General features: G+C 36.2%; 1 protein-coding gene across 4 annotated transcripts in view; it reads right to left on the reverse strand.

The window, feature by feature from the left end:
- The window catches only part of LOC141437013 (transducin beta-like protein 2), an 82,202-nt gene that overhangs the window by 59,308 nt on the left and 8,349 nt on the right, over positions 1-14,545 (reverse strand). For 3 of the 4 annotated variants that reach the window (XR_012452357.1, XM_074100191.1, XM_074100189.1), the window contains exon 2: positions 12,227-12,427. Coding sequence is in view for 3 of the 4 variants with exons in the window: in XM_074100191.1 (XP_073956292.1) it covers positions 12,227-12,427 (201 nt within the window). In the remaining variant the exon portion in view is untranslated. Of the gene's footprint in view, positions 1-12,226; positions 12,428-12,650; positions 12,673-14,545 lie in introns of those variants that run through there. The other variant, XM_074100192.1, reaches the window with a different exon arrangement.

Consider the following 14,545-nt stretch of genomic DNA (forward strand, 5'->3'; position numbering starts at 1 on the left):
TAAATGGTCAGTTGCCTTTGCGAAGTTTCGTAGGACAAGTACTTAGGTACCTCGGGATCGCATTCCTAAGGCACGACTACGTACAAACCAGACTAACTTCTCTCATTAAAATGGAAAAAAAAAATAACACGCTGCCCGTGCACATAAAACTAGAACGAAAATAATGAAATAACGAATAACGTATGGCTTGCGGAATTAGTTGTACGCACATCTAAAATAGAACAGTTACTCGATTAACATATTTTTCCAATCAAAACTGGCGACTGGGAGTCAAGAAACTTATAATGCCAAACTCATTCTAGCTTTTTGGTTGGGTGTCACCAACAAAACAGTTGAACTTGGAGGTCGTTGTCTTTAAATGCTATTGAACTCCGCGTCTCAAAGTCAACCAACGAGGCAAGCCAAATGTTATTATTATTGATTGCATATTTAAGATTCGAGCCGTTTGTTTGATTATGTAGCAGATAATACGTTAAGCTAGGAAAATCTCAAAACATTTGGAACTGTAATTTAATGACGGGAAAATTATAGGATATAATGAGCTGTTGACCGCGACTCCATCCATGCACCAAGAATTCGTTTATCGCTATCCCGCGAGAACTACGCATTTCAAGATAAATAATTATACTACCTATATTCTTCTCAGATTCTCGAATTCAAGGGGACAGACGAGCATGCGCGTCATCTGATGGGAAGCAATCACTGTCGCCCAATGACAACCGCACCACGAGGGGTATAGGTGCGTTGCCGGCCCTCTCAGACTGATATGCTCGTTTTCTCCGGAAATGCTGTCCCCAGACTCTGTCTGGCAAGAATTGGTTTATCTTTATCTCGTGGGAACTGTTCAATTTTCCGGGATAAACACAATCCCATATCCAAAAGACAAACTGACAGAATTACTTTCGCGTTTATAACATAGGCTACTTCGTCAATATTTATAAATACCTCGAAGTTTAAACGGAAATAGTAAGTTCTAAAAGCCGAATTATGCGTGTACATAATAGTGCAGGCTTTGGATGCACTACTGGTGAAAGTTGACTAGCCCGTTCAGTTAACCAGCGCTGCGCCCGCGCTGGCATTTCACCGAGCTTTCCAACGCTTGCCTCCGATTACAGTAACTCGCTAAATTTATACGTAAAGCAAAATACTACGAAACACCAATGGTACATTCCGGTACTACTATCGAATTATAATAATTATATCATCGATATTAAATAAATTGATATCGGTTGTTTTAAAAGATAACGCTCATTATGTCACAATACTGCAAGATAACTTCACTTTGCTTTTGTTTGAGATTATCGGAAACATTGAGTAACGTCACTTTGTAGCAAGAAATCTTCGGCTATCAGCTGTAAAAAATATATCTCAAAACGTTAAGGTAGTTGCGCAAGATTGGGCAATAAAACGTCACAATGACAGTTCTTAAATAGATGAGAACTCAGATGATTTATCTATAAGGAACTAACTGCGTAGAAAATATGTACATACTCCTTATCAAAATGTCTCTATAAAAACTTCTATAAATGTTTCATCTCAGACGCGTAGTCGGTCAGGTCAATTTAACATCACGCTCTACTACTTTTATTATACTAGGTACATATATTATTTATTTTGTTTTATAACCGTCTTACGTGGATTTTATATTCGATGGTCCTTCGAATCAGATCACAACATGAAAACACTTCCTGTAATTTACCGAAAAATCAGCGTTGAAAGCATAAATAAATTATTGTAAAGGTTTTCTAAGAGTGTTTTTGTTCATTCAATATTTAGTGGTTTACCGCTAAGTTGCGATTTTTATTTGCACTGCAGATTGTGAACTAAGAAAGTGCGCCCGAGACAACTTTCGCGACCGAATTCGAGAGAAAGTAGTCCAGACCGCAGCGCCGGCGCATACATTATATCACTTTATCCAATGGCTTGGGGTTATATCACACAACAAAGTCTGTAAAGAGTAATTCCGCGTTTACTCTTATGAAATGACCAATTACCCTCATGATTTATTTAATGAACCGACTTGATAACGTTGTATCGTTAATATTTGTACGTGCAGTCGTGTGACTTACGTATTTACATACGTATAAAGTACATATACTGTAAAAATATTTTTAATTTCACTTTGGAATTAAGATTCTATATTTAGATTAATTTGTAGTTCCTCAAAAGACTGAAAAAAAACAATCATATGAATTTTTAAAAGATTAAATTATGATTGCATTCCAGGAGCAAACCGTAAAGCTTTCGTTACCTACTATATCATTCGCGACTCGCTGTTCGGACATAATGTTCGTCTAATAATAACAAGTTGCAATGAGGGCTATCGTGAATGAATTCGCCGCTAGAGGCGCTAGTGTAGCGTGAGGTCTCCGAAATGTCAAATCTCATAGATTTTGGGTAAGCTATGCGGGTTTATTTATAATTAGAATAATTTTGTGAATATTTTGCATTACCTGAAATTAATTATGGCAATTATGCGTTACGGGGCAATGAATGTCTGTGTTTTGAGACAGTTTTGTCTTTCGGAAACTTTTGTCCTCCCTTTTTTTCCGAACAAAACGGGATTAAGCAACACTGTGGTTGCTGGATATTTTTATGGTACGGTTTTAAGGTGTATTAAATATGATTTTAATCTAAACTTTGTTTTAACGCCCGTAATAACAGACTCTGAAAGCCACACTTAAAAACCTCACGCAACAGTGCGCCATCTAGTGAGACAAAAAACGATAGCCCTCATTGCTACGCTTTCGTAACGTTATGATTGTTGCCAAGCGGAACTGTCAAAAGTCCAGCTCCGCTCCGACAAGAAAATCTTTTATTTAAAAATATCTCCTTTCGCTTTCAGTTAGTGCTGGCACAGCATCCACGGAAACTGCGCTCGTGCGAACCGAATTAGCATGTCCGTGTGTTAAACGCCCCCTATTTACACAAACAAACAATGGAAGGTCACACACAGGCTACGCATACAAATGAAGAAAACTAATCGAGATAGACATTTTGTATATTTTATAAAATTAACTGTTCTCATGAATAAGGATACTGAAGACGTTCTCAGCGTTACGTTTGTTTATCGTGATAAGTTTTGATAATGGACGATTGCGATTCTTTATTCTTTCACTGAGATCGAGAGTGGGAGTTTCTCTAAGTGATAGAATCAGAAATGAGGAAATCCGTAGCACAACCAGTCATCAACATAGAGAGTTAATAACTACTAGTCACTATGGGCTGGGCATGTAAGAACATAATATAGCCGGTGGGATTTTATAAATTGTTACACAAGTCATTGGAGTATATTCCATGATTAGATATATATTCCATGCATTTGGCGAGTTTGAGAATAGAACGGACCTAATAGTGCTTCCCAGGGATGTCATAAAAAGAGACTAAGGGATAATCTGAGGTGTGATTGTGGATAGCAGCGCCAACTAGCAGCATCACAATGATAACTACAAACTCTATTTTCCTAATAAAACAGTTATGAAGGTTCAGAATAAGATACCAATCCTCAACCGACGACCAGGACCACTCTGTCAAGAATGTAGCACTTAAAATAGAAGAAGATTCTATATTCAACAACGTCCCTGCTCAGTTTGAAAATTAATTAATGTATCCACTAATTAATGTATCACTATCATGAACATTTTCACTCTCAGTCACATTAAAAAACTTTTTTTGTTAAAAAAATCATTTAAACACAAGCTTTTTTGCTGACTGTTCTTTCTGTTGACTGTACGTGCATTGTCATCCAAATTTATTTATTTACATTATCATCACTTACAGTATCATTACAGGAGTAAAACCTAAGGCGATACAGAAGGCCCTTAATAATAAACAATAAACATATTAATCTACATAGCAAATTATGTGTTAAGCCAGCTATCTTGAAATTAAATTTTCGTATGTTTCAAGTCTATACTATTAACCGTTGAGGATTTACTTTCTGCGGAGACGCTCCTGACTGGACCATCAGGATGTCACTAGCAGAGATTATTGTATTGTCACGGGATTTACAAGTATGCCAAATTTTAAGTCAATCCAACTACTGGAAGTGGGTCAAATTCAACTTGCAAGATTTGACCCGCACATACATAGGTAAACCGGACCGGACATTGCAAGTTAAATAGAAGCTTGTAAAAATGGGTGGCTCTACCAACACGACACTACACACTCTCATGTTCCATCACACATAGCACATTTGCTATCTCTGTGATTGTTATTACGTTACTAGTTACCATGCGGCTTTTTAGTGGTTCATTAAATAGGACACGAACTGAATGTTTCAATGCTATGCTTGACTGTGTTGCTAGTTACATCTGATGCGGAAGGGTAGACAGTCATATGTTTAAAAAAAATGATAAGCGAAGTCGCAATTCAAAACGTGTTGTCTTATCTCACTAGTGTACTCATGTTTCTCTTAATTAGGTTATCGAATTCCAAAAATATACCGATGTGTAATAATATTTCTTTAGGGCTCTACGAAATCGTATTATGAATCGATGACGCAAAAATGATACTAAGTATAAAGAATTATATCTAAGATCAAGATAAAGCGAAACAGGATGTGCAAATTTGCAGCGAAAACAAAACGTACAAAATAAAAGTTCAGTGATATGATAACAAGTCATTCAGGTTCATGCTTATTATTACGATGGCGCAAGTAGGTGCAGAACCTTACTTTATTGTTGACCTTAAGGCTCGACCATCGTCATCGCTGATCTCATATCGATTTGGTATGACTTTACCCGATTCTATCCTGTACTGCGTATCGATTTGTATTGAACTAACGATTATTGATCTTAATCTTATTTTATCGAACACCCGACAGCATTCATGAAATTTAATTTTAACATGACTAAGCGTAATCGAATCATACAACAGTTGAGATCCTATTCGATTCTTCATCAAAAAAAAACAATTTGCGGAAAGTCGTATTTAGCTCACACCTCATACCATCCAACTTCGTGATAATATTGTGTTACACATAGAAATAAAACAATATTTCGAAGAAAACATGACTTATTACATATTATTTTATGATTTTCTTATCGTTTGTCGAGTTCTAACACAATTAAAACTAATAACACGTAACCATCCTATTACGAGAACGATCGTGCATAATAAAAAACGAGTTTTACCTTGACATTCAGTCTTCATTAGGTTCTATTACCCGTATCAGTTATCAAATACATGCAAAAAAAACTAATTAGACAAAATCATTTTTTTTAATGTTTAAACAAAACACACGTTTCTCGGCGAGACGTCAGGCAACAGCGCTCATGGGTAAAAAAAGATTCAGATGACACATGACTGTTTGTTTACTTTCCGAGTTGTAGTATATTAGTAGAGTCGTCGTCTGAATAAATCATTGCAAACCCACATGGTGGCTGTACAGCCATCAATTGTAATTATGATCTCGAGAAACAAATCTGTAATAAACGACGAGCAAACTTGTAATTATCACATAACCAGGAAATACACAGTCATCGCGCCAAAACGTTTGAGTTTACATCATGCTGTGATACCATCGTCCAAACATTGTACAGGCTGGAAATATTAAGTTAACCAAATGTACTATAGTTTCAATTAAGTAACTGAGTGGTCTGACCTTACTGAATTTAAAATTATTATTATAATATGTTATGACGCCAATATAAGTCGTTGTGCTGCTGTGGTACATTATTAGCATTTCCAATCCCCAACAGTGTGTTTGTAAACAATCGCCCTACTGTATTTCATTTATATGCTCAACACTTGAAGTGGATCACTACCGTATAAAACTAAATAATTACTTACCTATATCTATTCACGAAAAAAACACTAATGCCGACATCTTTCTGGATAAAGCTTTTACCTGCTTGCATATTTGTCGATCGATCGATATGCCAACAAATGCTGATGGGATGACGCGCGATAAAAATCCCATGTAATATCCTAAGATAAGAGATTATTCAAATATAGTTTAGATTTTAACTAACTATTCGCCAACATCTGTTAGCATTTGTTCTGTACGGATATCTTATCGCTTAAGAAATATAATTGAAACGTGTTTTATCTTGTGATAATCAAAGCTAGTGGCGCAGCCACGTACACTTCATAGTTATGTTAAACATCGATGAATTAACTTGAATTTAAGTTTTGATAAATTATAGATTACTTAACAACCTGCTATCACCAGACAGAATGTTTAAAACCACTATTTAGAAAAATAAGGCTTTAAATCATGCGTTGATGCCTGATAAAGTGATAATTATTTTTCCCTAACATGTACCTAATTGCTCTTTTTAAGTATGTTCTGTCGTAAAAGTACTAACTGAAATTGAAGCATTCGTTGTCTTTGATGTCTGCCCGAACATCTTTATCGTCTTAACTACTAGATCGAAGTACTTCAGCACTCGGAGATGATACTTTGCAAGGATGTCAAGGCAACCGTCCAGTTCTGATGGTACTATCATAGTAAAAGAGGACAAGTAAGTTCACTACGAACAAAAGTACATCGCGCTGCTTAAATACGTGCGCGCCGGTTGGCGCCGGTACGCACACTCACACTGATAATTTAAGGAGGATTAAATTATCTTAAGTCAAGGCTGCGCTGCCGTCGGTGCCGTACGTTTCGGTTTTAGTTCGCTCTTCTTGCGCTCGCTTCGCGAGATGATCACCTCGCTTACTCGTACTCACATATTTTTTGTACGTATAAGGTATAGTTGTAAATTAGTAGTATATATGTGTAGTGTAGGTAAACATGAGTAGTATGTATATAGTCGTCATCACCATTTCGGCGAATTTATAAATATTTTTAAATTTAGTATAATAATAATAATATATCGGCAAAGAATCTGTCTGGTTTCTCTAGACACAGAAATTAGACAATTTTAAGTTAACTTTCGTAGTAAAATTATTTGACGGTAGGTAATTAATCTAAAATAGACGTCGACAACCCTAAGCGTTCGCGCCGGAGTAGGCTAGGCAGTTAAGTCTCCTAAAGGGTCGAAGTGGACTTACTTGTCCTCTTTTACTATGGTACTATCTCGAATATAGGTACAGAATACGCGTTAAAATGAAATATCTGGGCGACCGAGCTCCGGCCGGACTAAAACTCTGTACCAAGCCTTTTTCCAGAGATAAGACCAAACTAAATCGACTTATCATCCCCGAACACCCCTACATAGCAAATTTCATCGAAATCGTTGGAGCCGTTTCCGATATCTCCGATATATATATAAATATATACAAGAATTGCTCGTTTAAAGGTAGAAGATAAATAGTCAATTTTTTTATTACCCATATCAAATAAATTAAAGTAGGTCTAATAAAACCAGTTAGTTTGTCGTCCTACCTAATATAACATACTAAAATATCCGTGAGCTCCTCTGAATTCAATGAAGATTCTAACAGCTTGATTCCTAACCAAGCTAAGGCGACCTTTAATAGTCACTTATGTGCTCAGGACGATACTGCAATTTAACCTCAATTTACGCTTTTCATTAGCACTTTTTGCGTTTAATTCGTTTAATTAGTTTGATCGATCAGAAGTCGTGATGCAGTGCATTTCTAGCGGCAATGAATTCCATCAACCCAGAGGTCGGCGACGACGCCAAAAAGCGTTTCCAACAGCTCATATAATCATAATATTTTACGATCTATTGTATAAGGTTCTACCTTCACCAAATTGAATATTCGAATAGTTTTAAATTATACTGTAAAATTTAACTATAACATACATACCAATGATTTAGGTCGGCGCTGTAAGAAGAAATACAAGCATTATTATGACATTTGCTTGGTTGCCCGTGTTGCGTGCACAGGTGTAACTCCATAATGCGAATGCTCATTGTGAAACCGGAGAATAAAAAAATGCATAACATAACACGGTCGCGGGCAAGGAAGAACTTTATGAAACCAAAAGTTGAATCACGTTTACTAACTATTATACATACAATTGAATACAGAAACTATAATTCACATGGTTATAGTTTACCCAATTTATGGTGTAGAGAATTAAAAGTTTTGTCCTAATTTTTGCAATTGATGCCTAATTTGTCACGGGCAGTAGACAATTTCGAATTCAAAGATTTGTAGTCATTTTGTCGCGGCATGATATAATAATAGGAGTCCAAAAAGCAAATAACTACACTTCAGCGCGTTCTGTCCTGTAGTGACTTCTTGCTTCTTTCAATTTCATACTCATTATATGAAATATGTATTCTTAAGAAAAACTTGATATTTACGATCGTTGTCATGTTACAAGGCTATTTAATAGCAATGTTACAATAATAGAAAATTGATTTTTTGGTATAGAAAAACTGTAAGACACCGCAATTAAAATGCAACTAACAATAAGCAAAGTGACAAATCAAAATTATGCGTATTTAGCTCTACCAACACCTTAAATCGATAGAAACATGAATGAATGGATTTTGAAAAAAAAAAACATCGAATTTCATGATTGAATCCCACTCATTCAACTATAATAAATAAAATAAGCTTAGCGTTGATAATTCATTAAAATACATTCGGAAACAATTACAAAATTAGGCCGTTAAATCAATTGCAACGGTATCCGCTGCCACGCCATATCGCTCGAATTAGAATAATTTTTAAGTTAATTAAACATATAGAAAAACTTAGTTGAGCTTGACGCTTTGCGCGGTTTGGAAGCGAATAAATCTATCATGGAACTTGGCTAGTAGGTACGTAGCGAAAAATTGGATTTAATAGGAACAGTAACACGGCGAGTAAGCAAATACAATAGTACTTATTGACTCCGGTGGCGGCAGTAACATTCAGCGGTTAAGTAGATACATCCACAAGGCGCGATGACGCGTAAAGTGTAACCTTCGCGCGACCCGGGCTAGTGTCCTCGTCGCCAACTCTGCCCGACCATAACCATCTCTACATAAATAATATCGTTTATTTGTTCGCTAATTACATATTTCATTTCAGATGGAGACGAATCTTTATTGAATCAGGCGTTACTTTGCGGAGGTACATATCAATGAACTAAAAGAACTTCTTTGCTCACCCGAGACCTTATGATAGCTAATGTGTGGTGGTGGTGATATATGGGTTTGTGTGTGTTCTTACAGTGTGGAGGTAAGAAACTGCATGAACGCGCATATCTTGCATAAATAAACTTAGCTATCATAAGGTCGCGGGTAAGCAAAGAAATTATTTTAGTTCATGGAGACGAATCTGACACGAGCATGCTAATATTATACTTCAATTCAACATTATTACAACTATGTACAAAAACAGCCCTAAAGCGTATTCATTGGACCTCCCATTACTACACGTTCAAATGCCATTAAACCTGGTTTAGAGGTGCAATAAAAATCGCGCAAGTTGCATTACATTGCGAGTCCGTAAAGCGAACGAGTATAAAGTGATCAGTCGACCGCCGCTATGTAATGCAACTTGCAAGATTTTTCTTACAGGTATAAACCGGGCTTTGGGATTGATTTGCTGACAACTTAACTTTCTTCCTGTCAATTTTACAATATCAGCTGCGTAAATGTGTTTTTTTTTTTAAATTAAGTTGATATGTGGTGGTGAACTTCACAGAAAGGGTCTTAATTTCGTCTGTAGGTTTTTTTTGCTTCCCTGACACACGGTCAAGCGAATAATTATGCACTTATCATTATGATTCACTACGATGAATAATGTAACATTTTTTTTCTTAAGTCTACGTTTCTAAATGAGTTTCATACGTCTACGGTTATATTTATTTACAAAACTTTTTAAATACGGTCAAAAACGAATTCAACGCGTACAAAAAGGTCTATAAGCAGCGAGTGAAGTTGTCAGCAAATAAAATCGTGATGTTATTTTAAATCCACAGTACTTCATTCCATAATAAAATTATTATGGACTTCACTGACCAAAGTACCTACAACTCTTACATATAATATCAGCATACGCGTGTCTTATCTATTAATAACTGGGAAAAAAAATGTATGTACATAGAAAGCAATGCAGTAAATAAGTCCACTTTAATATTTTCCGCGGCATTATTAGCAAAGCTAACAGAGTTCGCCCCTTTCTGCTATTGAAAAATTGTAGGCTTAGTTTGTTTATTTTCAACAAAAACTCTATCACACAACACACGTGTACTGTCAGAAAATATCGACATTAGTACGACGCACGTTGGAAATTATTCAAAATTGAACGCCAAATAAAGACGCACAAATTGGTCGAATATGATATTTCAAATTAAATCAGGACCCGACATTGAAAGAAATGAGCCTTATGAAGCATTCAACTTTAGTTTCGTCAGTTATATTTTATTATCAAATAAAGACTGATAATTGGTTATATCATTACTGTATCATTTACTAAATATTAGGTGTTTTTTCCTCGCTGACGACAAAACCTCGGGAAAATCAGAATAAGAACGTAAGATTAGCAAAATTTATCAAAAAATTTAATTACTAATTGGTATTCAGTAACGTATTAAATATCAATACCGAAAATAGGGTTTGTATCGCTCGAAAATTTAAACGAACCATAAAATATGGACTAGATCATACGACTGACAAGAGGTGCGTGGCGTTTGAAAACTCGTATTAAATGGTATTAATTAAACAAATAACCTATTCTATATTTCAACCTAGTTATGGTAAACAAAAGGCAAAACAGGGTCGCAGACGTTTCGGCGAGGTGAGCGACCCCAGTATCACGCCGATCATTCCGGTTAGGAAGCTTATCGGCGCCCGCGCAGCACGTGACCGCGACGCGACCGCTGCACTGCCACAACTAGAGCGGGAAACTGATTTTTCACACCGATCTGCCCATATAGCGACAACGGTAACTAAACGTAGTTAGATCACACTAAATGATTAACAGATTGCTGTAATTCATTAAATTTCCGCAACTAACGTTCCGCTATTGTTGGAAATGTCAACGTAAAGGTCATTGTTATATCGTTTTCTAAAGTAGGCCACGAAATTGAATCATCAGAATTCACGTCATAAACTTAATCTGAATGAATTTTTAAGCTCTGATCTGACACACCTATTGTACCAAATATAATGTAGGTAATAAAATAATAATAATATCGTATACATAATAGGTAGGTACTACTATTAGTTATTCTGTGATAATACTAATAGATTTACGGGTTGTAATGGGTACCTCACATCTATAAAAACTCGTCTGCCTAGCAACTAGTTTACTTCCTACTATTCAGGGTGTTCATTCATTAGTTTTTTTAATGGCTAGGCGTTTTACAGAAGTAGCCTTGGCGCAATATCGCATCGACCTGAGGACCTCCAAATTACACATAACAGTGGCGTGGCTGAGTGGGACAAAAACGCACAAGGTCTTGGGCCTGAGCTCTTCCTTGTGCAGCCATTTGGCCAGTGATTCATTTTAATTGTGGCAGATTCGCGAAAACCTTGCAAACAATACGTGTTACGAAAATGGCTCCACAAGGAATTCAACTTTACTCACTTGTTAATTATCGTTTCAAAAGTGGTGGTAAACATGCCTGTTCTTTTATTGGTAAATATAATTTATGCCAGATCCTGTGTAAGTGCAAGACGATTTCCACCAATTTTAAAGGTATACTCTACCACTCGGACCTTTTTTTACCTACAGTTTGATTCACATGTCGATGCAGTCAGTATGAACTGTCTATTGACGTAAGTTTAAAATAATGATTCAAAATATAACAAAGCTTTAATCTTTATGACAAGATAGTTCCAAGTTTACTGATAATGTACCTTTGCGTAATCACGTAAAGATCAGAGTGGCAAGATAAACGAGTAACAATGTTAATAATGTTCCTATGGTACACATGCAAAAATACTAACATAGTAACAAGTATTTTATTTCAGAACCTCTTTTTGTTAAATCATGTGCAAATATATATCACTTACCTCAATTTTTTATGAAATGATGCTTACATTCTATAACTATTATAACAACCACAGTATGAGGATAAAAGGTGTGTTCAACACAGAAAAGGATGGGATATTGAAAATCCCTATTTTGAATTGGTCTAGTAAAAACCCGCAAAACAAGGATAATTAATTATACATCGCGGTACATTGTTTAATTTCACATGAAATAAAGGGAATACTTACGCTTAAGTTTGGTAAGTACGTTATCGCTACGCGGAATGGACAGCTGTGGTTATTATAACTACTATGCCTATATGGACATTTATAGCGTTTTGTTAGTTTAAAAGCTGTGTATATTATATCGATTAGAAGTGTTTTAAGACACTTACCATCGCAAGTAGCCGCCATAAATTTTCCGTTCGCAGAAAAGTCCATGTGGAGTACAGTGCCAGGATGACCCTTGAGATTCTTCAGCAACCAGGGGTGGCTGAATTCCGCCTTGTTCGACCATGACGCTAGCTTCTTGCTCTTCCTGTTTGACGGTCTCTCAGTCGCAGTTGATTTCGCAGTTTCTTGTTTTTCAGGAGCTCCTGGAAATTAAACGTCATTTTATCAAAAAAAAAAACAATATTTTATGAAAATTTTAAAGTCTGACAAATCAATCGGCTTGAATTTAATAACTATTCTGAAATGTGTTAACTCATTGTGAATGAACTAGTAGGTAGTAGTATAATAATTGCTCAGAAACGTGTTTGAACTAAAGAGACAATTGCATTGAATTGCCGTAAATACAAAAATGATTAATAATATTACATCTGTTCGAGGTGATCTCATGTCATTATGTCAAACTGTAAAACAAACAATAATTAATTACGCTAACAGAAATTTGTCAAGCAAAACGTCCGCATGTTAATATCGAACAGATCGCAACATACATACTTTGTATTTTTTGTATGGTAGGTAGGTATAGTGCGTTAACTGTTCCAAGTCAGTCGGATCACCGGCAATTTTCATATAAAATTTATGATCAGTTGCGTCCGATGCGTATTTTACTATTTTGACGACCTAATGGACTCTCTTAGCTTCAAATACCTCAGTATTTGTACAGAGATTCAATTTGGTAAACTTTATGTGTGACAGGACAATGATTATTAAAACAATATTAAATAACCTAAGATTAGAAACAAAAATCCCTGACATGGTCATTTCATAGCGCAATATCTCAAAAACGGCTAATTAGATTGTAATAAAAGATAGCCAAGAACCCCCTGGAATAAACTAGCTTCCGATTAAAAAAACTTACATCTAAATCGGACCCTCCGTTTAGAAGATAATGATGCCACTGACAGACACAGCGGTCAAACTTATAACAACCATTTTTTTTGCGTCGGGAGTTAATAAAATTAAATCTAGTCAAAGCCGTACAATTGATTAACTATTTCCGTCTAGTACTTACAAACTCATAATTTTAGCAGGTATTTAGGAAATAAAGCTACATGTCATGAGGATCTTGTTTAAAAAAATGAACTATCCAGCGTCGATTGATATATGATGATACTAATATGTACGTTTGTAATCCTAATTATTCTTAAATTAGTCATAGTCATAGAAGCTCACAGCTCAAGAATCCAGGAAGTCGAAGCGTCGTGCGGCGTTATAAAATTAGCGTGGGACTATGTAACAATTAAATTAGCGAATTGAAAATGTGACCATGCTAATAAATTATACATGTATCACGTTACGATAAGGCTTGCTAAAATTTGACGCTACATTATTTATTTTATTATAGACGGATTGATGTAGGTCGGAAGTTGTATTTTACTTTACGGTGTCGTCAGGGAGGGGTGTGTACTGGGGGGCATTGGCGTATTAACGCTAAGTTTTATCGTTATCGTATCGTCCATACTCGTAGCTATGGCATACCGAGGGCATACCAATATCCCTTTTTAACGCATTCACTGCCACCTAATTTGACTTGACTGACCACATGTGCCACCGACGCACATGTGCGTTCAAAATGTATGAATAATTATGACAGCGGCACTGGGGGGGGGGGGAGTTCCAAAAACGCATATATGCGTCGGTGGCAGTGAATGCGTTATCAGAGGCCTTATTTGTCTAACGCGCTCGGAATAACAACCGTTTTCACCACTTCTTTCTGTCACACGGTGTAGGATGAGGGTAGAAAGAGATGGTAAATGCGTTCACGAGCGCCAGCTTAGTCAACGTGTGCGCAAGGGGCTATAAACACTCGTGGGCTTGGGCCTGTTGTGTCGTGTCGAGTGAGACAAAAACATTATTATGCAACGCATACTGTCTACCATAAACACAGGTAATACAAAAGCAATAGGCCATCAATAAAAAAACGAAGATACATAAGCAAGCACTGCTTCCTTTGTTTTAATTATGTGCTTTATCTTTTCCTTGTCAAGTTCCTGGGTTCAATGAATAATTTCCTGCACAAATATGCTCGTACGCGGCGACTTGTTTTCCACATAGATGCGAATAAAGATTACATAAAATACCTAGTTAAATTATAAAATGCAGTAGCTGCACTATTGTAGCACGTCTCATTGTGGTGCATTAAGATGGATAAAAATATCATTTACGTTTTTTAGGGTTCCGTAGTCCGTCTGTCTGTCTGTCCGCGGCTAAGCTCAGAGAGCGTTAGTACTAGAAAACTATAATTTGGCATAAATATACATATC

The sequence above is a fragment of the Choristoneura fumiferana genome, chromosome 17 (assembly GCF_025370935.1).
Source record: "Choristoneura fumiferana chromosome 17, NRCan_CFum_1, whole genome shotgun sequence".
Lineage (NCBI taxonomy): Eukaryota > Metazoa > Arthropoda > Insecta > Lepidoptera > Tortricidae > Choristoneura > Choristoneura fumiferana.